Source organism: Lepidochelys olivacea, assembly GCF_965140295.1.
Source record: "Lepidochelys olivacea isolate rLepOli2 genome assembly, chromosome: 2".
Classification (NCBI taxonomy): Eukaryota; Metazoa; Chordata; order Testudines; family Cheloniidae; genus Lepidochelys; species Lepidochelys olivacea.
This window is the reverse complement of record NC_140412.1, coordinates 83,505,123-83,531,021: the sequence shown is the minus strand read 5'-3', so window position 1 is coordinate 83,531,021 and position 25,899 is coordinate 83,505,123. Positions and strand designations below refer to the sequence as shown.

The 25,899-nt window shown below is 43.3% G+C and overlaps 1 protein-coding gene across 1 annotated transcript in view; it reads left to right on the top strand.

Annotated features, from left to right (window-relative positions):
• Positions 1-25,899, top strand: part of GREB1L (GREB1 like retinoic acid receptor coactivator) — a 221,187-nt gene that overhangs the window by 174,489 nt on the left and 20,799 nt on the right. The window contains exons 21-30 of the mRNA XM_084619690.1: positions 3,831-4,170; positions 14,006-14,121; positions 14,540-14,784; positions 16,379-16,938; positions 17,445-17,547; positions 20,126-20,281; positions 20,484-20,623; positions 22,310-22,471; positions 22,778-22,985; positions 25,308-25,473. Of these exons, the coding sequence (XP_084475816.1) occupies positions 3,831-4,170; positions 14,006-14,121; positions 14,540-14,784; positions 16,379-16,938; positions 17,445-17,547; positions 20,126-20,281; positions 20,484-20,623; positions 22,310-22,471; positions 22,778-22,985; positions 25,308-25,473 (2,196 nt within the window). The remainder of the gene's footprint in view (positions 1-3,830; positions 4,171-14,005; positions 14,122-14,539; positions 14,785-16,378; positions 16,939-17,444; positions 17,548-20,125; positions 20,282-20,483; positions 20,624-22,309; positions 22,472-22,777; positions 22,986-25,307; positions 25,474-25,899) is intronic.

Below are 25,899 nucleotides of genomic sequence, written 5' to 3'. Positions count from 1 at the left end.
GGAGGTGCTGTCGTCATCATGAATAGGTTGGAATATGAACAAGAGGCTGCTAGAGAGCTCTCCAACACCACTTTCTACAAGCCATTACCCTCTGATCCCACTGAGAGTTACCAAAAGAAACTACAGCATTTGCTCAAGAAACTCCCTGAAAAAGCACAGGAACAAATCTGCACAGACACACCCCTAGAACTCCAACCAGGGGTATTTTATCTGTTACCCAAGATCCATGGAAATCCTGGATGCCCCATCATCTCAGGCATTGGCATCCTGACAGCAGGATTGTCTGGCTGTGTAGACTCTCTCCTCAGGCCCTACACTACCAGCACTCCTACCTATCTTCGAGACACCACTGACTTCCTGAGGAAACTACAATTCATCAGTGGCGTTCCAGAAAACACCATCCCGGCCACTATGGATGTAGAAGCCCTCTACACCAACATTCCACACAAAGATGGACTACAAGCCATCAGGAACAGTGTCCCCAATAATGTCACGGCAAACCTGGTGGCTGAACTTTGTGACTTTGTCCTCACCCACAACTATTTCACATTTGGGGACAATATATACAAGTCAGCGGCACTGCTATGGGTACCCGCATAGCCCCACAGTATGCTGACATTTTTATGGCTGACTTAGAACAACACTTCCTTAGCTCTTGTCTCCTAATGCCCCTACTTTACTTGCACTACATTGGTGGCATCTTCATCATCTGGACCCATGGAAAAGAAGCCCTTGAGGAATTCCACCATGATTTCAACAATTTCCATCCCACCATCAACCTCAGCTTAGACCAATCCACACAAGTGGTCCATTTCCTGGACACTACAGTGCTAATAAGCGATGGTCACATAAACACCACCCTATACCGGAAACCTGCTGACTGCTATACTTACCTACATGCCTCCAGCTTCCATCCAGGATACAACACATGATCCATTGTCTACAGCCAAGCTCTAAGATACAACTGCATTTGCTCCAATCCCTCAGACAGAGACGAACACCTACAAGATCTCTATCAAGCATTCTTAAAACTACAATACACACCTGCTGAAGTGAAAAAACAGATTGACAGAGCCAGAAGAGTACCCAGAAGTCACCTACAACAGGACAGGCCCAACAAAGAAAGTAACAGAACGCCACTAGCCGTCGCCTTCAGCCCCCAACTAAAACCTCTCCAACGCATCATCAAGGATGTACAACCTATCACAGATCTTGGGAGACAGGCCAGTCCTCGCTTACAGCGAGCCCCCCAGCTTGAAGCAAATACCAGCAACCACACAACAAAAACACTAATCCAGGAACCTATCCTTGCAACAAAGCCCATTGCCAACTCTGTCCCCATATCTATTGAAGGAACACCATCATAGGGCTGAATCACATCTGCCACACCATAAGAGGTTCATTCACCTGCACATCTACCAATGTGATATATGTCGTCATGTGCCAGCAATGCTTCTCTGCCATGTACATTGGCCAAACCAGACACTCTCTACGCAAAAGAATAAAAGGACACAAATCAGACGTCAAGAATTATAACATTCAAAAACCAGTCGGAGGACACTTCAACCTTCCTGGTCACTCAATTACAGACCTAAATGTCGCAATTCTCCAACAAAAAAACTTCAAAAACAGACTCCAACAAGAAACTGCAGAATTGGAATTGGAATTAATTTGTAAACTGGATACCATTAAATTAGGCTTGAATAAAGACTGGGAGTGGATGGGTCATTACACAAAGTAAAAACTATTTCCCCATGCTAATTTTTCCCCTACTGTTGCTCATACCTTCTTCCAACTGTTGGAAATGGGCCATCCTGATTATCACTACAAAAGTTTTTTTTTCCTGTTGATAATAACCCATCTTAACTGATTAGTCTCGTTAGAGTTGGTATGGTAACACCAATTTTTTCGTGTGTGTGTGTGTGTGTGTATATATATTTTCCTACTGTATTTTCCACTGCATGCATCTGATGAAGTGGGCTTTAGCCCACGAAAGCTTATGCCCAAATAAATTTGTTAGCCTCTAAGGTGCCACAGGTATTCCTCGTTCTTTTTGCTGATACAGACTAACATGGCTACCACTCCTGGTTGTCAGGAAATGGTTAGGTAGCATTCTGAACAAACACTTTAATTTGTTAACTGGGTATCTTTTAAGTGCCATATATTAAAAACTGGCTGCCTCACTTTTGCCTCTTGCCTCAAAAATTTACAGATGCAAATGTGAGTGCAATTTAGCTGGCCAATATTGAAAATTTGGTCCAAACATGTACTACTTATAGTTGGCATTCAGTTACTCTGTCATAAATGGAATCGGATCAATATGCAACACTAGGTATTTGGTAGAAGGGTCAACGTTCACACAGATATTTTCTTCATATTTTTCAATTTTATCTAGTGTAATCCTCTAGGAAGTTAGAATAATGGATCCTGCTTCAAGTTAGCATTGTCTCACAACTCTTACATGTGCACAACCTGGAATAAACCAAATGTAGATGTTACAACTTTTTTGGCATTTCAGTTACAGAGTTCCAAAAATGCACCAGTCTATTTAGGCTTAAACATGGTGCTTTTGGAATTTGGACAGCCCCTTGATACTGGAATTCCAGGGGTTTGTTCCATTTTTTAATTTCATAATGAATTTAATGATGATGTAAGGTGTCAGATTGATAGCCTTACAAACTGAAGTCCTCTGCTTATCCAAGTAATCAATACGGCATAAGCAGTGGCGGTCCAGGCTTGCCCATTCTGTTTTACCATTTTGCCTTAGTCCTGACCTAGAAGGCTGAGTGGGTAATTCATTTTCTATGCTGTGGCTTCTCTGCAGAGAGTGAAAAGAAGTTTGCCAGATGTGGACACCATCCACTAGCAAATGAACTGAGAATTTCAACAAATTTCATGTGGGTCACAGAACAGCCTCTTTACAGTGACAACTTTTGGTGTGTGCTGACCAGGACCTGACTATAACTCACAATGGCTCCATATCCCCTTATAGGCAGCAAAGCAATCCAGTTCCACAGAGTCGAGGCTGGATGTGTTGTCACATATAGACAAGAAAAGCTAATCACAGGAAATAAGGCAGTACTATCATTTTCAACACTGCTGATCTCATCCATGCAGCATGCTGTCTGTATATGTTGTCATTTGTGATTGTTCAAACCAACTTTTACTCCTATTATATTTCCATGTTTATTAAATATAGTAGTAGATTGTTAAAATGACTAGACATAGGATGGTTTTCACTTAGTTCCGTAGGTTTTCACTTTTTCTTAGTATTTGGTCCTACTTGTTTGGATTTATAGTCACTGAATTTAGCTCCAACATGAGAAAAAGACTGTTACCGTCTTGCTTGAAAGCCAAACTCTTAGTTTGCCCGTGGCTGAGATCCAACAAAGTGTGCTCCTGCACTACCACATAGGCAAGTCTAGTCTTTTCATGAATTGGATGAGTGGTGTAAGTTTATATCTGCCCCACCCCACCCCAAAACTCCCTTCTTCTACAAAACTTGATAAAAGGGGGGGAAAAAAGTGGACAATTAAGTGAGACTGGATCATCAGCCTGTGCTATATGTGTTTGTACTGATATTAACAGTGTTTGAATTAGACTGTACCTTCTTCCATAGTTGTACGTGCCATATATGCCTATAAAAATAATATGATGCACTTATAGCTCATAATTGTTAATAGAGGTTGAGGATTTCTGTATTTATGTACTACACATAAAATGAGCTCCTTTTTCTTGCCATCCAGGCCTGCTTGTGTCTGAGGTGACTTTCGTGTAATGATTTTATTGAACATATTTATTGACCAACATATAACTGTAATCCTTTGAAGGTACCCCAGGCTGCACAGCATGGTGATTCGCTGCTACCTTCTTATTCAGCAGTATTCTGAAGCTCTGATGGCTCTCACAACCATGGCCTCCCTCAGAGACCACAGCACCCCTGAGACACTCAGCATAATGGATGACCTCATCACTGCACCAGGAAAGAATAGGAATGGTTGCGGCCATATGCTTATCATTAGAGTTCCCTCCGTGCAGTTAGCAATGCTGGCGAGAGAGAGGTTACAAGAAGTGAGAGACAAATTAGGTCTGCAGTATCGTTTTGAGATCCTTCTTGGGAACCCAGCTTCAGAATTTACTGTTGCTAAGCACTTTGTGACACGATTAAAGGTTAGTAGGAATTAAATGTTTCTGTGCAAGACTGTAACTTGTGTAAATGATGTTGTAGCCCTGTAAGGGACTAATTTTTAATCCCATCTCACCACTTAATATCTTCTCCCACCCTCTCCCACATAGTTTGTTGAATTTTTATCCCACTTCCGCTACTATGACAGCTGGTCCTACAGGACCCGTGGGATCCCAGTCCCACTGCAGGGCTCTAGTAAAAATCTTGTGTGTACCTACACATTTATGGACATATGTGTTAGATCTTACATGGAAAAGGGGCATATTTAGTATAGTTCTTTCTGTGTGGGTGTAGTCTACTTTCGGTCATCATAACCATTTTAAGGTGCAGGAAAAAATACTAAGTTGTTGTTGGTCCTAGAAGTAAAAGATAGCATGTTATCTAACTTTTCCAAGTTGAATAACAAACAGTATGAAACAATCTTCATTAAAAACCAGATTGGTTACTTCCTTGACTCTCTGAGAGCCAAGCTTAAATCCCACCAAATGAACTAATTCTGTTCTGTCCATTTATCTGTCAACAACTCTGTCCTTACAACCATTGTCTACCCTGCCTATAGCTGGTAAAGTATTCTGATAGACATAGAATTAATTCTTTTCTCAGTCCATTGCATGGCAAAGGCCGCCTCTTTGCAACTTGATGTGCACTACACGAAAAACATTGGTTAGGACCTTGATTTCTTTAGCTAGTATGTATTTGTAAGTGCATGACACTGTTTAGCTACTCCGTATTTACAAGTGCATGATGCTAGTAGCAAAGTCTATCTCCCACACTGACTTTACCACCCATATTGAAACTACTGGAGAGTGACTACCTTTTATAGAATTGTAGATATTAAAGTGGAAAGGAATTTCCTGGGTTATCTGGTCCAAGTCCCTGCTTTAAGCTCAAAGGTTCTTCTTCTGACTTGTTTTACTTTGCAAGACATTCAGTGATATACAGCCATATACAATTGGATCCTAAGGGCGACATTTGCCATTCTAGCCAAGTTGCTCTTGGCACAGGAAGAGCACTTTAAACACTGAGATTGCTTTAACCTAGGCCTGGCTGCAACAGCCTCCTTGAAGGACTGTTCCGGAGAAAAAATTAGCAGAAGTGCAGTTCATGCTGGTTGCAACCCTAACCTTTCACAATACATTCCCAGAAGCTGCAATGGGGACAATGTAAAGCTGCTTCAGTAGCTCAGTGCCACCCAGGGAACACCCTTATGCCAGGAGTATTTCCTAGAGGCTGGTTCCACCCCTTTAAAACCCTGTAATAGCGATCCTACACAACCTGTGTCATGCGAATTCTCCATTGGCCTGTTGCCATTTGTAGCCCCTGTGTGCCACAGCAGCGCATGGGCCTCAGTAGGAATCAAGATCAAAACTGCTAATGTGGCAGCTGATGCTTAAGGGAATCCTTGTAGTTGTATTAAACTGAGTGGAGAACCACAGTCAAGTGGAGAACGAAAAGACCAGGCTTGAGAACCTCCAAATGACTTTCTCACTCCTCTCCCACATGGTGGAAGACGAAATGTTTTTGGAAGCCAACAAAACTTCAGGGCCTCAAATTTGTTTTCTTATTTCATGTCAGGTGCTTGGAAAAACCCAATACCAGCGCTGAAACGTGCATACGGGCAGTAAACATGCACTCCCTCCCTTTGCTTCCAAATCACGAATTCTAATTCATTCCAAACTTTAAGGATATGTCTACACAGCAAAGACAAACCTGGTGCTGGCCCATCCTAGCTGACTCAGGCTTATGGGGTTTGGGCTGTGGAGTTGTTTCATTGCTGTGCAGACTTCCAGGCCTGGGCTGGAGCCCAAGCTCTGGGACCTTCCCTCTTCACAGGGTCCTAGAGCCGGGGCTCCAGCCTGAACCCAGACATCTACAGGGCAATGAAACAGCCTCACAGCCCAAGTCAGCTGGCATGGGCCAGTCTCAGGTGTCTAGTTGCTATGTAGACATATCCTATCCTGGCTGGGGATATAAGAAATGGAGGGTGTTTCCCTGTCTCCCCCACGTGTATAAATGCAGAGCTCCGGAGCACATCCCATTCACAGCCAAGCGTTGCTGCCCCTCCCCCACTTTCCTCCTACACTAATTTGTCCATTGTTGCAACTGATGTAAAATCAAACACATATGAGTCTTTTAGCCATTTTGATATCACAGTCTCTTCAAATGGAGCATCACTTGTCCCCTTCTCCTTTACATCTTGGTGTATCTTTCATGTGCCTTCTTCAGTATCTGTTTTCCCATTTTCTGTTTTTCTATATTTAATATCATTATTTTATACCTTTTCTTTCTAATACCATTCTTTTCTCTTCAGTTCTCTTGTTCTTTGCTGACTTTTCCTCTCTCCAACTTCATTTTGTTTCTCTCTTCATATTTGGTACTTTGCTCTTAAAATTTTCATACGGAGAAAAGGGAAGGATTAATAAAGAAACGAAAAGAAGCAGTTACCTTCTCTTTCCTCCCTTTGTCCTCCACTCTGATGGTTGTCTCTATTCCCCCCACCCCCACCAGACTCTGGCTTCCCTGGTGTTTGTGCAGTGGGGGGAGGCAAGAAAAGGGAGAACAGAGATTGAAGAAAGTTCCCTAGGGTATGTATATCCGTGCTTTCACAATATCTCACTCATTTCTGTTGGGGGGGGGGAAGGGGTAGGGAGAGGATCCTGTCTCTTGGGAGGCCTCAGGTCACAGTGGAGACTAGTGCTTTCTTTACTCCATCCTTGAGGAGAACTGTATGTGCAGGGGTTAAGGTGGGTCACCTTCCTGGCATCAGCATAAGTGCTGTCTCACACCACTCATCTTCCCTCTGGTGGTGATCAGCTGTGCAGATATGTTGGATAACTAGCAAATGTAATGCCTAGTATTCCTAGGGCACGGCTCTGTGGATCTACCCTTCCCCTTTATGTTTTATACTTGGGGCAGCAAAATTGCGGTTAAAGTCTGTTTTAGTTTCCTCACTGTTCATTTTTTTCTTTATTTTGTGGTGGGGACAGCTGCTTGTGGGGCTGCCCCTAGTAAGAGCTGTCAGTTCTTCTTAGTGTGCTGATCCCTATGTGAATTCCCCTGTGGGGAAACATGCGCACATGCACCTGAGACTGGAAATTTTTTCAGCAGTGTCCACTGATCCATGCCTGCGCCATTTGCCTCCTCCTGTTCTGATCTGAGGGCATATGGGGCAGTCTGGTGCAGAGCGACCCCCTCTCCAGTTCCTTCATACCACTGCGTGATCTGAGATGGAAATTCTCCAGGGTTCTTGAAGATTCTTCTTCTCTTTCAACTTGTAAATATCGTTTTAGATCATTGGGTGTGGCAGCTTATTTCCGTTTTCAGTCTTCCTCTACCCATAAAACTAGTTACTAACAGGGGATTTCTACCAAGAGACGCTGTCAGCAACAAAGGGCCTGATCAACCTCCTGCAGTTGCTAGGAGTGTGCACAAACACTGAAAAGTCCACTTTGATGCCAGTCTAGTCCACAGATTTTATAGGAGAGACGGTGGACTCGAACACAACCAAGGCATTCCTCCCACAGGACACTTTCCAGGCTATCAAACAACTTGCTGCACAACTCAGACAGAGCTCTCAGATGCAGATCTGCTCCTCTCATCTTCCTGGGTCACGTGGTGTCATGTACTTATGTAACCCCATTCGCGAGACTGCATCTTCACTGTCTACAGGTCTGGCTTCCCTCAGTCTACTCACCCAGAACTAGAGCATATTTCAGTAACAATCATATAGTAAAATGTCAAATAGCTCCATGTGCAATGTTGATACAGGACAATGATATTCAGAAGATTGAGTTTCAAATGATACCTCACAAGGCATGCTATATACAAACTATATCATAACCATATAAAAGTGGTGAACGTGGGGCACAGGGTGTGACAGAGTCCCATTCTCTCCAACTTTACTACAGAAGGCTCTCATCATAGATGCCTCCATGTTTGGATGGGGTGCACACCTGGGTGAACACTTGAGGCAAGGGATATGGTCAGAAAAGAAACCAAAATGAACATAAACCAGCTCAAACTGAGAGCAGTCCGGGCGGCTTCCAGACAGTTTCTCCCCTTCATACATTCTCGCCACAGTATTCTATATAACCAAACAGGGCGGAGCAATCCACCCCTCTCTGTGTAGAAGATGTAAAACTCTGGAACTGGTGTATTAAACATAAGATAACTCTGTCACATTCTGGGAGTACACAGTGCCCCAAGGGAGAGCTTCAAAAGATGCTTCTCTCAAGAGCTTCATAACTCAGCGATACAGACAGTATTCCATCGTTGGTGTCCCACAAGAACACAATGTGTGAACTACTGCTCTAGGAGGGCCTTGGGTCTGAACTCCATGGGAGATGTGCTTCTGTTTTCCTGATTAGGCAATCAATGTACACCTTTCCACCATCCCCTTATTACTTGAAGTCCTGAGGAAAATCTGGCAGGACAAGGCATGCATGATACAGATCGCTCCCAAGTGGCCCAGGTACTGTTGGTTTCCGAGTCTCCTCAGTTGTCGGCTCATCCAAACATCACCTTCCAGATCTTCCCAGACCTTTTGACACAGCACAAAGGCAGAATCAGTCAATTCAGTCCAGGCTTATTATAGCTGTCAGCCTATTTGGATGGGCATCAAGTCTCGAGAGTGCATGTTGGAGAGATATCTTGGCTATTCTCAACAATAGTAGAAAGGAGTCTACTAGAAAACGTTGTGCAGTCAAGTGGAAATGATTTTTTATCTGGGCTCATAATCACCACCCTTTTCCAGCAGAATCAGACATATTTGGTATCCTGGACTACTTTCTATCCCTGAAGACCACAGGACTCTCAATACATGTTTTCTTGTCAGCTATCAACCCTGATTGATAACTGCTCCATTTTTGCCCATCCTGTAATGATCCACTTTCACAAAGGCTTCCTTCAGACATTTCCATCTGTAAGCAAAACCAACTCCAATGTGGGACCTTTAATTTTGTTTTATCAGTGCTTACAAAAGCTCTCTTTGAACCATTGGCAACCTGCTTACTATGCCATCTCTCCATAAAAGTTTGTCTTTTGGTGGAGAACTAGGAGCTCTTATGGCAGATCAACCATACATGGTCTTACACAAAGATAGCATCACATTGAGACTGCATCCTAAATTTATACTCAGAGCCATTTTGGACATTCTCCTCACTCAAACCATTAACTTACCTACCTTCTTTCTAAAACTACACACTTCTAATTAAGACAGATGTCTGCAGAGCAGTGGCTTTCTGTCTGCATAGAGCAAAATCATTCAGATAATTACTGAGGTTATTTGTTAGCAGAATGGATGAGAATGGTAGCGGTATCATCCCAAAAGCTCTCTAAATGGATCTCTGGATGCATCTTGCTGTGCTGCGAGATTGCAGCCAATACTAGACCACCACAAGGTGTGCAAGCTGTCTGGGCTCTGGTGGAGTGAGCTCTAATAGCCTCGTTGAAAGATGTTCCTGTTGGCAAAATCTGCAAAACTGTTGCATGGAACTTGATGCATACCTTTTCCAGATGTTATGCCATAGTTCAGGCCTCGGCAGCGGACGCTTGTCTGGGTACCGCTCTAATTGTCTGTTTCCAACTTGTGCTCGCACTGACTTCCATATTCATCAGCAACCACACAACAGAACCACTAACCCAGGAACCTATCCTTGCAACAAAGCCCATTGCCAACTGTGTCTACATATCTATTCAGGGGACACCAACATAGGGCCTAATCACATCAGCCACACTATCAGAGGCTCGTTCACCTGCACATCTACCAATGTGATATATGCCATCATGTGTCAGCAATGGCCCTCTGCCATGTACATTGGTCAAACTGGACAGTCTCTACGTAAAAGAATAAATGGACACAAATCAGACGTTAAGAATTATAACATTAAAAAACCAGTCAGAGGACACTTCAGTCTCTTTGGTTACTCGATTACAGACCTAAAAGTGGCAACTCTTCAACAAAAAAACAGACTCCAATGAGAGACTGCTGAATTGGAATTAATTTGCAAACTGGATACAATTAACTTAGGCTTGAATAAAAACTGGGAGAGAATGGGTCATTACACAAAGTAAAACCATTTCCCCATGTTTATTCTCCCCCTTCCCCCACTGTTCCTCAGACATTCTTGTCAACTGCTGGAAATGGCCCACCTTGATTATCACTACAAAAGGTTTTCTCCCCTCCTCCCCAACCCTCCGCCCCCCTCCCCCCGGCTCTCCTGCTGATAATAGCTCACCTTACCGGATCACTCTAGTTACAGTGTGTATGGTAACACCCATTGTTTCATGTTCTCTGTGTATATAAACACTGAATGCATTCGATGAAGTGAGCTGTAGCTTACGAAAGCTTATGCTCAAATAAATTTGTTAGTCTCTAAGGTGCCACAAGTACCTTTTCTTTTTGCAGATATAGACTAACACGGCTGCTACTCTGAAACCTAACAATAGATACTGTTCATCAGACACCCAGAGTAAAACCCATACAGGGACCAGCGCTTGAAGAAGAAAGGGATGTTATTTACCTGTTCTGTAACCAGAGTTCTTTGAGATTGTGGTCCTTATCTGTATTGCACTACCTGCCCTCCTTCCCCTCTGCTTGAGATCATGACTTGATTTGCGGTAGGAACTGGAGAGGTGATTGGTTCATGTTGTTCTTTATGCCCTCAAATCAGAACATGAAGAGGTGAGTGGCGCAGGTGTGGACCAATGAACACTGCTGAAAACTGATCTCAGGCACATGGTGCACATGTGTACCCAGAGTGGAATATAGATAGGGACCATGCATCTTGAAGATCTCTGGTTACAGAACAGTTAAGTAACCTCCCCTTTTTCTTATCTTTTTTTGGATGAATGAGAGAGCAGCTTTGGGATATTGAGTTTCCTCTTTTAAGAACTATGAGTGAAATCCTGGCTTCATCAAAATCAATATGAGCTTTGCCATTGACTTCAATGGGACCAGGAAGGACCAATTTGTGGAGTATCTTTTAGTGGCACCAGCTTGGAGTTAACTCTGTCCTTCCCCTAAGCATCAAGGTACCAGTGCTTAGCAGCGCAGCACAGGATTGGCAGTAGCTGTGTGCTGATGATCTGGTGCTACTCTAGTTACTACTTATATGACTTTTCAGTCCTAGCCTCAGTGACTTGGTCTGCTCTTTGATTCCTCACCTTGGAAGGAAACAAAACAAACAAAGCCCAAAGACATAAACCCACTGGATTTGATCTTGTCGGTGAGGTTTTTGATCCAGATGGTGTTGCTTTCCTTCCTCTGGTCCCAGTTTTTCCAGTGTTCTTTCCTGCACTTTCTCAGAAACCTCCAAAGTTGGTTATGTGCTACAGGGTAAATACATCACCTTGCTCTGTACATCTTTGAATCCTGCTGAATAGGACAGTACATTTCTGCCATTGAACCTGCTAACTGAGCTAATACAGAGAGGTGGGTAAGTAGTCAGAACAATTTGTATTGTTCCCAAAAATATGGTGCACAGAGGGTGCCAAAAGCAGCAGGCTGATGGGATAGGGAAAGTAAATAGAACTAGAGTAGAAGAGATGTGCTACTCCTAACCCTGAGGGGAAAAACATTAATCATAGGTTTTACACAGTGGAAAATTTTAAAAAGCAGGACACCATACTGAGTCATTGATCTACTATAGAGTGTTTCCTTTTTAAGCCTGTTCTTTTTGCCTGAGAAGAAATTACTCATAATACATGACATTTGTGAAGGAAGAGAGAGAGCAAATATCATATACAGAAGGAGAATAGAGAAAAGCTGGGTGGAAAATGTCATTGAAAAGTTCCTCCTTGCTATACAGAACATCCTCCTTGTTCCACAGAGCTTGCGTATAACTAGGTGCCCTCTTAAGATACATCTATGTAAATTAATATCAGCCTTGCAGATTTCTGCCAGCCCCCTAGTTCCAGGAGTAGAATCCTTTTTTTTATGAGCAATTACAATATTACTGGTTTGATTTTTGTTTTTTGGGTTTTTTTAATCGTATTCCTGGTTCAGTCAGCAAAGCAGATTTTGTGCCTCAGCTGGTAAATTTCCATGAAGATTTGCAAGGCCAAGTTATAAATATCTCATTCAGAGTTGATTCTTCATCCATCATTAAGAAGATGCAGGAAACGCTTTAATAATATTCTGCAGTATTAATAAGTATTGATTCCAAAGCATCAAGGCTTAATTTTCATTTGTCCTTCCACAGTGAGAAAGACCTTCATCTTTAAAATCATCCAGAAAAGAACATTTTGAGTCTCCAGCTAGTGTTTATGAAGAGAAGACACACTGGTGCAGAGGTTCCTAGCTGATAACCTTGTCTGACTGACCAGTGATCTAACTGATCTAAGTTATCAATTTTCTCAAATGGTACCCATAGCATATTGGCAATAGGAGCTAGATTTTAGCCTTCACTTTTGCACTTAAATGTTATACTGTGATTTCAGCATTTGCAGAGGCAGAATAGTTCTTTTTCTCTTCCCGTTAAAGCAGTTGCCTTTGACTTGTAATAAATAATAGATGCTGAAATTAGTATGCCTTGTATATGTTTTTCTTTTTATTTTAATACAGCGATTTCATCCTTTATATATCAGTGCACCTTATACCAAGATGGCTCTGTACATGAGCAAACAGCATCACTTGTGGAAATACAGCTTGAGAACTAATATCTGTAAACTTCTGTTGTAGAACCTTAAAAAAACCCTTCTGTTGTAGAACCTTCTTTGGTGGTGACACAGTGGATTTTCTCCACCTCTCTCTATAAACAATAACTAGTTACTATCCAGACAATATACACCCACTAGATTATAAAAACTTTATGCTAGGTTTTACTTTTGGCCTGGCTTCCATTTAAACCGTTGCTTTAAAGTTGTAAAGCCTATATGGCCACATCTGGCCTCCATTCTCAAGAGGTTCAGGGCACACAGTATGCAGCAGAACCAACAAGCTTCTGCTGCATGATGTGAAGCGAGATCCTGGGAGGCTGCACCCAATACACATAACAGAGCTATGCTCTGCGGGGATCATTGTGCCCCATTTCACACAGGGATTGGGGGATGGGCGGAGCTGGGGCTGAAACTACCAGCCATTTCACTCTGTGGAGGGGAGAGTGTGAAGCCCAGAAGGCTCAGCCATGAAGTGATCCACATGTGAGGATTCTTTGCCCCGGAGTCCATGCATAAAATCTAAGATTTACCCCTTAGGGGAACTTATATTGGCATAGCTACGTCTCTTAGGGGTGTATAAAAGAAAATGCTGACCGAGTGTAGACAGTGCTAGGTTGACAGAATAATTTTTGTCGACCTGCATCCCATATCTTGGAGAGGTGGATTACTTACGCTGATGGGAGAACCCCTCCCATCAGCATAGGTAGTGTCCATGCTAAAGCAGCACAGTGGCTGCAGCTGTAACACTGTAGTGTTTGTTTGTATAGACAAGCCTTCAGTGTACTTCTGTTCCCTTAAGTAGAAGAGTAAAGCAAAAATTGAAGTAGTTCTGAATCCTTTTTCATACAATAGGGGAAATTATTCCCCTTGGCCATAAACTGCTTTCAGACATCTTGTGTCTGTTCAAAAAAGAAATCTAGGACAGATGCCACACCCAGGTATACTTTACTAACTCAGTAACATGCCCTTGGTTATGCTTTTATTGTTTTGCTGGCAGTTGGCTACTATGCAAAATTCACAATTGCTCTTAGATTGTCCCCCCTGTTGGATGTTGATATAATGAATAATGTGCAGAGAACAAAAATAGGACCCACAGTACTGAGTTAAAATTAAAGTTTAAAAAATGGAACCCAGACTTGATTTAATATTCTCTTTTTGCAGGCTTGGAGGGGAAATGAACAGGAGGATTGGGTCCCTCGTACCTATCAGGATTTAGAAGGCCTGCCTTGTATTGTTATCCTGACTGGCAAGGACACCCTAGGAGAAACTTTCCCTAGGTACTGTTTGAACTGTTGTACAGTGCAAATGTCTGAAAAACAGTCACATGTTTGTAAGAACAAATGTAAAACTTTCAGCTTCTGACTGGAAATAACAATCTTGCTGTTAATGTTGCATGAAAGATGCTGTTTTAGAAGACTTTCTTTTTGGTAAAGTTTTTCCTTGGTGAAAAGAAAAAATGGCTTTGTGAAAGATAAAGTACTAGTGGGAGGTTCTACATTGTATAATGAACTGAATAGCTGTACTAAGTATCAAGGAACACAGCTCATGTGCTGAGTATTTTAAACTAATTATATTTCCAGTGATTAATGGAATTGCAAATAGACATTGTATAAGCTGTTTACAATTAATACTGAGAGTGACTCTTCGAAGGCCAGAAAATATAAAACATCATCTTTCTTGGGTTTGTTTCTCTAGGTCATTGAAATACTGCGACCTCCGACTTATTGACTCAAGCTATTTAACTCGCACTGCCTTAGAGCAAGAAGTAGGTCTGGCATGCTGCTATGTCTCAAAGGGGGCAATTCGAGGGTCTATTGTAGCTCTTGACCTGAGTGAGAAGGAGCACGAGAAGGCTAATATTAGTGAGAATGACTCTGATGAACTGTTGATAGACTTGGAGAGACCTCAGAGTAACAGCAGTGCGGTCACTGGAACCTCAGGTCAGTCATTGCTTTTAGAGTTGCTCTGGAGCATAATGCTTGACCTACATTTTGTAAGAATTTGAACACAAACATTGAAGCATCAAGTAAAATGTCAGCGATTAGCTATGTTTGATTTCAGATTAGAGAATAAAGACATGGTTTGCAACATCTTACATACCTGAGAATTTCAAGTCTCATGCCACATCACACTGAAAGGCCCCTCTCTGTTCTCCCAGGCTTTCCCTGACTAGGGTGAGGGGAAGGGACTAGGTTGGGAAGTTCAGTTAATGTAGCCTTGTGAGCCAGTTGTGATTATTTTAAGTATAATTTTACTTGTCACTACACCTTGAGCTTTGGGGGAATCTGAAGATCTTAAACATCCAAATAAATAAAATTACCAGTGTACAATATTAGGAATATCACAGTGTTCAATAACTCTGAGGAAGTAGCTGTGTGCTACAAAGGATGGACATTTGCTTGTTTAGAGCATCAGAACATTTAGAGCTGGCCCTGAATATAGGCATAAGGTACAGGGATCCTTCCCTCTTACAGTTTGGGTGATGGATATGTGATGCTGAGTATAAACCCTGCACTGACAGGCAAGGGGCTAGGCAGGCTCTGTGCTAAGGTAACCCCACCCCTCTGGCCCTACCAAATCATGCATGGTAGGGAACAAGGCTTTAAAAGGAGGAAGGTGCAGTCAGCAAGAGGGAAGCCCTGAGAAGGGAGTGGCTCCTGAAGCAGAAAAAGGAACTTCCATGCTAGAGATTCCTGAGCTCTGTGAGGAGTCCAATGAACCCAGAGGTAAGCCCGGTTAGGGAGAAACTGACCTGGCTACCTGCCCGTAAAGACTCCAGTAAAGCTCCAATAGCCGTTTTTGCTTTTCGTTGATCCCAGGAGGGACTTGTTCTGAGTCTGAACTTTTGCTTTTACCCACCCTTAACAAAGTAGGTAAGGGTGACGCCCACTCCAAGGACTAAGAGGCTCAGGCCTGAACTGGGCCAACCCTGTGGAGGTAACTGGGTGTGGCCAGAGGCCTCAACCCAGCTAGGGGAGGCACTCCAAAGAATCGTTTTACTGGGTGAAATTTAGAAACTTTTCCCAGGGCAAAATCTCAACCCTCCCTACCATGTGTCCTTCTACTGTCATCCCCTTCTCCCTCCCTCTCCCTATCAGTTTTCCTGCCTTTAGTCTGTTGAGTGGGGCCTTTGCCAACTATTGTCTTCCCCACATATGCTAACTTTAAGGCTGACTTACCTTTTCTAGTCCCAAAATGTGAACACGGCCCATAGGAGAGAATGTATTCTGGTGTTAAGAAGGCAGTGCTACTGATACCTTTGACTTGGTAGAAGGTTTTTTTTCCCTTGGTTATGGTGAAGATATATAGGTCCAGATCCTTCAGCTGAGGCATAACCCTGTAATTCTATTGACTTCAGTAGAGTTACATGAACTTCAACCGGTAGAGGATTTCTAGGCACCGTAGCGTTTGCTGAACAGAAATATTTGCAATCTTAAAGTTGCATCAGACAGCATTCACACCTTAGTTTGTATTTGCTAAGCAGTCTCAATGGGTTGTTTGTTTGTTTGTTTATTTCCTGCTTTATTCCACCAGGTTCAATAGCTGAAAATGGCGTGAGCTCCTCCAGTGCTGTAGACAAATCTCAGAAGCAACCAGTGTCCCTTAACTTTCAGAATGTGGCAGTTAGTTCAGTCGATGAAGGTACTTATCCAAGATCCACTGCTGGAGAGACCTTAAAACAAGAGTGCGACTCTCTGGGTAACCAGATGGCAAGCAGCACCACTTCTAAATTATCATCTTCATCTGTAGCCCGGACATTCCGGTGGCCCAGCCAGTCTGTCAAGGAGTGCAAGACCCTGCATGCAGCATTGCCACGCATTGTCATCATGTCTAAAGCTGCCTATTGTCTCCTTGGCTCACAGAAAAGTGGGCACTTGCCTTCCTCGTCTTCTCTTCTGCCTCATGCTGATGTGTCTTGGTTGAGCTCTTTGAGACCTTTGCTTCCCAAAGACATGAACGGTGAGGAGCAGTCTCTGTACTACAGGCAATGGACCACAGCCAGGCAACACCATGTAGATTACAACAATCAGAGCGAAAGTGCAGGCTTAAGGAGTTTTCACCCGCGACGGCTGCTTCTGACAGGACCCCCACAGGTAAGAGAGCTGTCCCCATCTTAGCTAGTCATGTTAGTATAGAGTTTTAGGGAAGGTGAAGAGAGCCAAAGTTAGCTAGAAACCGAGGACATTGTTTTAGTCTTTAAAAGTCAAGACACAAGCAGCAGTGGTTCCCAAGACTGCTTTCCAGGGCATGCATTTGGAATTATCCTCTAAAAGATGCTTTCATATCTGCTCACAAGCCATGGCTGGCATAAAGCTACGTTAAAAGGATCAAATAGAGAAATGGTTAACTGCTATCCCATTGAAGTCAGCGGGATTGCGACAGTGTAAATGAGAGGAGAATTTGTCCCACTGTTGATGGTGTATTAATGCTATAGGTTGGCATGTATTCCTGTTTGGCAGTGTCTTATCAGAATTGGCCCAGGACTGGAATAGCAAAACAGGAGGAAAAAACCCAACACACATCTGTCTAAAATGTAACCCAGCTTTAATACTAAATTTTCTGAGGGTTGGTTTTGTTTTGTTTTGTATTTTTGCTTCAGGTGGGAAAAACTGGCTCTTATTTGCAGTTCCTTAGGATTCTCTTTCGCATGCTGATCAGATTACTGGAGGTAGATGTGTATGATGAAGAAGAGATTAATGCTAGTAAGTACTAAGTAGTAGTTCTCAGTACCTCATGTGCATAAATTCTCTTTAATAAAATAGAATGGAGCTGCTATAAGGTGGGTGCATAACTGGTTGGAAAACCATTCCCAGAGAGTAGTTATCAGTGGTTCACAGTCAAGCTAGAAGGGCATATCAAGTGGGGTCTCTCAGGGATCAGTCAACAGTGTAACACTATTGCAAAAAACCCAAACATCATTCTGGGATGTGTTAGCACAGTGATCTCCAACCTTTTTACGCACTAGATAACTTTTTGAATTTAAGTGCAACCCAGGACCTACCCCACCCTTTCCCCGAGGCCCTGCCCAGCTTACTCCATCCCCCCTCCCTCCGTCACTCGCTCTCTCTACCCTCGTTCAGTTCTCTGTTCCCAGCCAGTGGGAACTGCAGGGGCAGTGCTTGCAGGCAGTGGCAGGGTGTGGAGATCCCTGCTGCCCCATCCAGGGGCCTTGGGTGTGCTAGCTGCTTCTGGGAGCAGTGTGGGGCTGGGGCAGGCAGGGAGCCTGCCTTAAACCCGCTGTGCTGCTGGACTTTTAGCGGCCGGAGATCACGATCTACCGGTTGATGACCACTGTGTTAGCAGAAGTGTTGTAAACAAGACAAAAGAAGTATTTCTTCTGCTCTACTTCATGCTGATTAAGCTTCAAATGGAGTATTGTGTCCAGTTCTGGGCACCACATTTTAGGAAAGATATGGATCAACTGGAAAAAGTTCAAAGAGGAGCAACAAAAATGATTAAAGGTCTAGAAAACATGGCCTATGAGGAAAGATTGAAAAAATTGTTTGTTTAGTTTGGAGAAGAGAAGACTGAGAGGGGACATAACAGTTTTCGTGTACATAAAAGGTTGTTAAAAGGAGGAGGGAGAAAAATTGTTCTTCTTAACCTCTGAGGATAGGACGGAAGCAATGGGCTTAAATTGTAGCAAGGGCGGTTTAGACTGGACATTAGGAAAAACTTCCTAACTGTCAGGATAGTTAAGCACTGGAATAAATTGCCTAGGGAAGTTGTGGAATCTCTGTCATTGGAGATTTTAAAGAGCAGGTTCGAGTAGACAAACACCTGTCACGGATGGTCTAGAGAATACTTAGTTCTGCCTTGATTGTAGGGGACTGGATCTCTAGAGATCCCTTCCAGTTCCACAGTTCTACAATTCTATGAAAAGAAAATTAGAGAGACATGGTGGGTGAGGTAATATCTTTTATTGGACCAGCTCCTGTTGGTGAGAGAGACAAGTTTTCAGGCTTACACAGAGCTCTTCTTTAGGTCAGCAGAAGATGGTTCAATAAAAGGTACTGCTTCACCTACCTTATCTCTCTAATATCCCAGGACCAATGTAATGGCTACGACAACACTGCATAAAATAAAACTACAGTTTCTTGGGAGCATAAAGGCATTTTGTACATTAAAACTGGCATTACCGTGTTACTGGTGTGTCATTTTAACTTGTATGTTAATATGTAGCTAGATTTCCGGCAGGTCTCTAAACATACTCTTCTCTTTTATTATGCTAGATATAATTTTAAATGGATCAGCTGAACACTTCTTTATGTAGAAAAGCTACATCTGGACAACATTGCAAAGGCAAAATAGATCAAAGTCATGAAGAGGCTGGATCTGTCTATTATGTCTATACCTACTGTTTTTTAAAGTATTTTTCTTTCTTTCCTTCATTCTCTGTCTTTGTTTTCTTTTAAGCAATCAAGCTCAATTAAATAATGCAGCTTTTTCCTCTGCAACTTTGCTATTGTTGATGGATTTTGTTATAAATTAGATACCAAATTCCTAGGAGAGGTTGCGTAACGTCATGAGTTTACAAGTTTTGTGTTGGGGGAAAAAATGGTAATTTCTGTTGACTATCAGGTGACACAAATCCATTAATAATTTTCATATTGTAGGAACTAGACTGCGGAAGTATGAACCTATTTAAAGAAACAAGTTCTATTTAGGATATTAATTTATGTAGTGAATAACAAACAAAGTTGTGGTTATGGGACATCCCCTTGGGTGTCTCCTGACGTGTAAGCCTTAACACCAATGTACCAGCACTCAAAAGTGTAGTTCTCTACTAACCACTCAACAGAGTAAGGTTTGATTCTGCTCAGAAACTGGTATAATTGAGTTTAAAAAAAATTGTAATGCCCAATGGTTTGGAGATTTTGGGGCATGGTTGTCCCCTGATTACATGAGAAGGAAAGATAGAAGCTGATGACTAAATCAAAGAGAGGCTGGAGAATTAACTATATCTCTTGGACAGAGACCACTCTTCATTTTTGTCATCCTTATTCAAAACCTAGATGCCGTAGGGATAGGTACTTTAGAAATTCTGGTGGGTGAAAGGAATGAAAGCTTTGACATTGAGATTCAGACCTGCTTAGTTTCCAAGGAATTTTCATTTTTTTGAAATGGCTTAGTCTGAGTTAATATTTTAGTTTTTGTTTGTATGTTTGACATAGAAACTTCTTCCATTTTTGAATCCCTGTTCAATTGCACAAACATACAGACATCAAAGAAACACATTTCACATGCTCTCTTCCATTGCTTACCCAAAATGTATTCCAGATTCTACAGAAAGTAGTGAGATCACCCAGTCTAGCAATGACCACTGGCCTGACGTTGAGATCTTCAGTAAAATAACTTTTGACCTGAGTGTTCATGATACCAAGTATGGTTCTATGAGTCCAGTGTACACAGAACAATTGTCAAGAGTAAAACAAGGTCAGTAAAGTTCGTTCCATTTTCCTGCTTAGAACAAGAGATTTTACATTGGCTTGACTGGGCATAATGCTCAGGAAAGGCCTAACCTACAAAACACTATAGATGTGCTCAGTTTTTCTCTAAAGTGATTACAGAATTACATTTTATCTGCATGTTTGTTGGCTGTTTTAAAATTCATGTCATTTATCTTCTTTGTACACAGAAGCAAGCAAAGAAACCAAAGTTGAGGAGCCCAGAAAAAGAGAGACAGTGTCCATGATGTTGACCAAATATTCAGCTTATAATACATTTCACCACTGTGAGCAGTGCCATCAGTACATGGATATTAATCCTGCAGCACAGGTTAGTGTCTCAGTGATGGGACTAGCTGCACCTTTAACCCCTCTGTGGTCTTTCAGAGTGCACTCCCACAGGTATTAAGCCTTGGGCCTTAACCTTTCCTGCAGTAGAATCATGTGATTCTCCTGCTTTCAGACCAGGCCCTAGGTTACAGCCCCCTGTGGATCAACTGAAGTTATTCAACAGATGTATCTGAGCTTGGCACTTACAGTTCTTCCCTGTGGGAGTCTGTGGTGAATAGAGTGACCAGACAGCCTTTTCAAAACAAAATATTGGTTAATCATAACAGTAGGAATAAACCATATGAGAAGAGAAAAAACATTATTGATACAACAAAAGGTCTACGTGCCTGTCTAATTTACCTAAGTCATGCCACCTGCTGTGTGCCTGCAGTCAAAGCAGCTGTATGCTCAGTCAGGTATTTGCTTATGCAAATAAAATTCATGCACCTAAATGCCAGTTTGTGCATGCCTGAATTGCACATATAGTTGTTGTGATAATTACACACACAAAACTAGGCACACAATAAAGAGAAGTCATTCAGCTGGCCTCACTTCAGCCCTGATTTGGCAAAGCACTTAAGTATGTGCTTAAAGTGTATGCACATGATTAAGCATTGGTTAAGTCCCATGGACTTCAGAGAGACTTAAGCCCATACTTAAAGTTCAATAAATGTTCAAGTGCTTTGCTGAATGAAACGTGAGAGAAAGTGAAACACTTATGGAGAATTTAAAATGAAGAATGAAAAGGATATTAACTCATGCGGATGATCATTTTATTGTAACAGTTCTGACTAACAGTTTAAGGAATGAGTTAAAGCCATCAATTGCTAAACAGGGAGGCATAATTTAAAATGGAAGAAGCTCACCAAGCCTTTTCTGCAGAAAGTGCTTTTAGGTTTACTCCTTTGCTTTTCAGACAACTTGTAGCAGACTGATGTAGTTCATTATTTTTAGTTGATTACAAGGTAGGAAGGGTTCCCTTGACTGCACCCTGACTAGCTTGGAATATGTGGATATATTGTATATAAATTATAATGTGTTCTGTTGGGGTGTTTACAATACTGACCTGTTGTGATTTTCTGAAGTTTCATCATATTGTGAAACTGGCAGTAATTTAAAGGTAATCTATTTTACATACCTGTGTAATGTGAATCCCAAAGATTTTCTGAAAGCTTGGCCTTTTACATATTTTGTGATAGAAACATGTTCTGTAGGGTATATGTTTATAAGAAGCATTTATAGGCCTGTGCCATTCACACACACTCTCTCTCTCTCTCTCTCTCTCTCTCTCTCTCATATATGTATGTGTGTATATGTTTTTGAATGTCCTGGGCAGACTTTGATAGGGTAGGTTGTTTCCTGACTCATTTTCCAGTGCTCTGTGTACATTTGTGAGCAATTTCTAACGCTGACTTCAGCAGGAGCACAATTGGGCCACAGGAAGGTGATTATATTATTAGACTGACAAGCTGCATACCTAATTAATTCTGCTGGATAAGGGGAAAATGTGACTATAACAAAGCCACCTTCAGTTACCATCGGAAAATATATTTTCCATTTGTTTCCAGCTGCTTCCATCATTTCAAAATGCAGTTGAAATTGCTGTGCCACATGTTTGTGTTGGTGTGTGGCCTCTTTATCTGATTAGTGCGTTGACCATTTTCTCCTGTTGTTCTCTTCAATACAGATGACTGACTCCACCCTGCATGCATTTACGTTCTCCTCCTCAATGTTAGGAGAAGAGGTTCAGCTTCATTTTATAATCCCCAAGTCCAAGGAGAACCACTTTGTCTTCAGCAAGCAGGGAAAGCACCTGGAAAGCATGCGTCTCCCTCTTGTGTCGGACAAGGTGGGTGTATGCCTCTTACATCCTCCTTCTGGCTGCCTACCATGAATCTAGTTGGCTTGTCTGAAAAAAATTCCTATTTGTCTGATGTCTTCTCGTGACCTTTGTGTTGGACTCTCCTGAGACTGTGAGCTGCTTGGGGCAAGGACCATCCCATCTTGACTATCTAGAAAGCAACTAGCATGTCATAGGTGTAAATAATAATAAAAATAAATGTTACTTGAGCTATTCTGTTTCTTCTGATGGAAAGAGTCAATCAGGACCGAACGGTCTTTCTAGAGTTTAACCATTTCCTGTTTGATCTTTCAGCAGAATTTGAATGCAGTAAAGAGTCCTATCTTCACTCCTTCAAGTGGCCGCCATGAGCATGGCCTCTTGAACCTTTATCATGCTATGGAAGGCATCAGTCACCTTCACCTCCTAGTGGTCAAGGAGTATGAAATGCCACTGTACCGTAAATACTGGCCCAACCACATCATGCTGGTCCTGCCAGGCATGTTCAACAATGCTGGAGTTGGTAAGAGGCACTAACGATGTGTTACGTTGAAAGCAGGATTTCTCTAACTCAGAGCTCAACACCTGCAGGGTAGGTGCAACAACTAGGCGAACTAGGTGGTCGCCTAGGGCGCCAAGTGGTTGGGGGCGGCCAAAAGTGTGCTCTGGAGAGGCAGTGGAGTGGAGGTGAGCTGGGGTAGGGGGGGCGCGGGGAGGGCTGCCTGGAGCAAGTAACGGGGGGGGGGGCGGCAGCGCTGTGCAAGGGAACCACTTCCCGCCCCAGCTCACCTCTGCTCCGCCTCCTCCCCTGAGCACGCTGCCCCGCTCTGCTTCTCTCCCTCCCAGGCTTGTGGCGCCAAACAGCTGATTGGTGCCGCAAGCCTGGGAGGCGGGAGAAATGGAGTGGCGGCAGCCTGCTTGGGGAGGAGTCAGAGCAGAGGTGAGCTGGGGTGGGGAGCTGCCGCATGGCTCCCCGGGCCCAGGAGAGGGAGGGGGCGGCGGGGAGTTGCCGCACGGCTCTCTGGGCCGAGGGAGAGGAGAGGGGAGGGGCGGCGGCAGGGAGCTGCCGCGGGGGGGGCGCCTCGGGGAGCCGCTACAGGGCTTGGGGCAGGGGGCGCGGGCGCAAGGTGGAAGTTTCGCCTAGGGCGCGAAACATCGTTGCACTGGCCCTGAACACCTGCCTCTCCTGGTCATGATCGCATAAAACGTGATAACTACAGTAGTCACGTACATATGATTGTTTAGAAAGGGATATTAGTGCAGTATTTAATATCTTTTAACTCCCTTTAATGTGATAATTGTTTTATCCTTTTTGAACACAGTTAATCTAGCTATCTGCTTCTGCTCTTCATTTCTTCTCTCCCCAGTCACACCCTTCTCTGTTCTCCTCTCTCTGTTTGCTCCTGGCACTTGCTTCTGTGCTCCCTGGGCCCTTTCTCAACCTATGTCTTTATATTTTTTCCTGTGGCCTGTTTTTTTTCGTTGCCCCTGCACATTTCCCTGCTGTTCCGTCATATTCCCTCCATACTCCACAGAACCCTCTGTCCGGTTGCCTTCTTACATGGTCATTCTTAACCTGCCAGCAGCTCCTGTTCCACCAGTGATTCAGTTTCCTATTAATCAACAGCTTTTGAAATCACAGTTAGAGAACTGCTGATTTGTAGGCAAATTGCATTCATCTTTTCAGCACTGCAGCCTGAATGCCTAGTCCAGTCACTTTACAAGTGATGTCGCTATTTAACAAGATGAAACTGCAGCTGTAGGTTCAGGAGGGTCAATTATAGTTGAACTTTGGGTCCAATCCTATTCGAGGTTAAACTCTTCCCACAAGGGATTGAGTTCCCTCAACTCACACAAGGTGAAGTCCATGGGGGTGTGTATAAGAGGCTGGGGGAGGCTACCCAAAAAGAGGCTGGCCATGCAGGTGGGCAAATGCCATGGATGCGATGTGGGTCACCTCCCTGTGGAGACTCGCTGGCCCCCTGCCTTTGGAGCACTAGAAGTGAAGCTCCCTAGAAGTAGAGGCCCACCGGTGCCCGGACTGTGACTCCGCCCCTGTTCTGCCTCGTGCCCTGAGGCGCACCATGGAGAGGAGCGGGCAGGCCTCGGGGGAAGAGGCACAGAGGAGCAGGTGCTGGGGGCACAGAGCAGTGAGCACTGGGTGGGGGGAGCTTGGAGGAAGAAGCAGAGAGGAGCGAGCAGTGGGCAGGGGGCATTGGGGAGGGGGTGAAGCAGGGGGTGGGAAGAGGTAGCGCAAGGGCGGGGCATCAGGGGAAGAGGTAGAGTGGGGGCAGGGCCACGGTCCGGTCTCCAGTGGCCCCCCAATTCTAGGGAGCTTCCGGCGCTCATGCGTAAGCCTTCCCAAACGGAAGACTCATGCGCCGCCTATGGTCAAGCCACTATCCTCTCTTGGTTCTAAGTACTCTTAAAATGCCCCATTTTTCTTGATGTCCACATGTGTAATAAAAATAGAAAAATCAACAACACTAAATCATCCTCTCTGGTTTTCCAGTGTGTTCTACCTTCCCTATATCTGTCTTTTACATAGTCCCTATCCCAAAGAGCATATAATCTTTCTTTCTGTAGATTATGCAGTGCCAAACTGATAAATAATATTTGAAGATGCCACTTACCCCTCCTAGGTGGGCCTGGATTGGTAAATTCATTTGAAAATGTACACATGCTAAGATGTGTTTCTGACCTTGTAACTTTCAAGGTGCTGTGCTGTATAATATTGGTGGCTTTCTTTTTTAATATTATATCTTTTTTTGCATGAAAACAGTAGCTGCAGTAAAGTTCTCATTAGTGTCCTACAGAAGTTGTTCTGTGCCATGTATTCTCCCAGGTGCTGCCAGATTCCTTATTAAGGAACTTTCCTACCACAATCTAGAACTAGAGAGAAACCGCTTGGAAGAACTAGGAGTCAAACGTCAGTGTGTCTGGCCGTTCATTGTTGTCATGGATGACTCTTGTGTCTTATGGAACATTCACAGTGTCCAAGAACAGTCCAGGTAAATTAACTTTTCACGAACAATGGAACAGTCAGATGGGTCCCAGCCAAAGCCACAGCCCACCCCAAACTTTTGCAGTATTCCAATCTGAATGCACACTTTGTAGCTTGCACCCATCTCTAGCAATTGGTGATAAATAAAAGAAATGGCTGCTTAAAATAGTCAAAGCAGAATTTAAAAATTATACTCTGCTTATCACTTAGGATATGTCTACACTGCCATCAGAGATGTGACTGCAGCATATGTAGACATGCCCGAATTAGTTGTGGTCTAGCTAGCTCAGATAATAGCAGTGAAGTGCTGTACAAACCCACCCAGGACTGCTGGGCAGGTACTCAAGCAGCTAATCCAGGTGCCGCAGCGATTGTTATTTGAGCTAAGCAGGTTAAAGTTAGCTCAGGAATGTCTACAGATGCTGCAGGCACA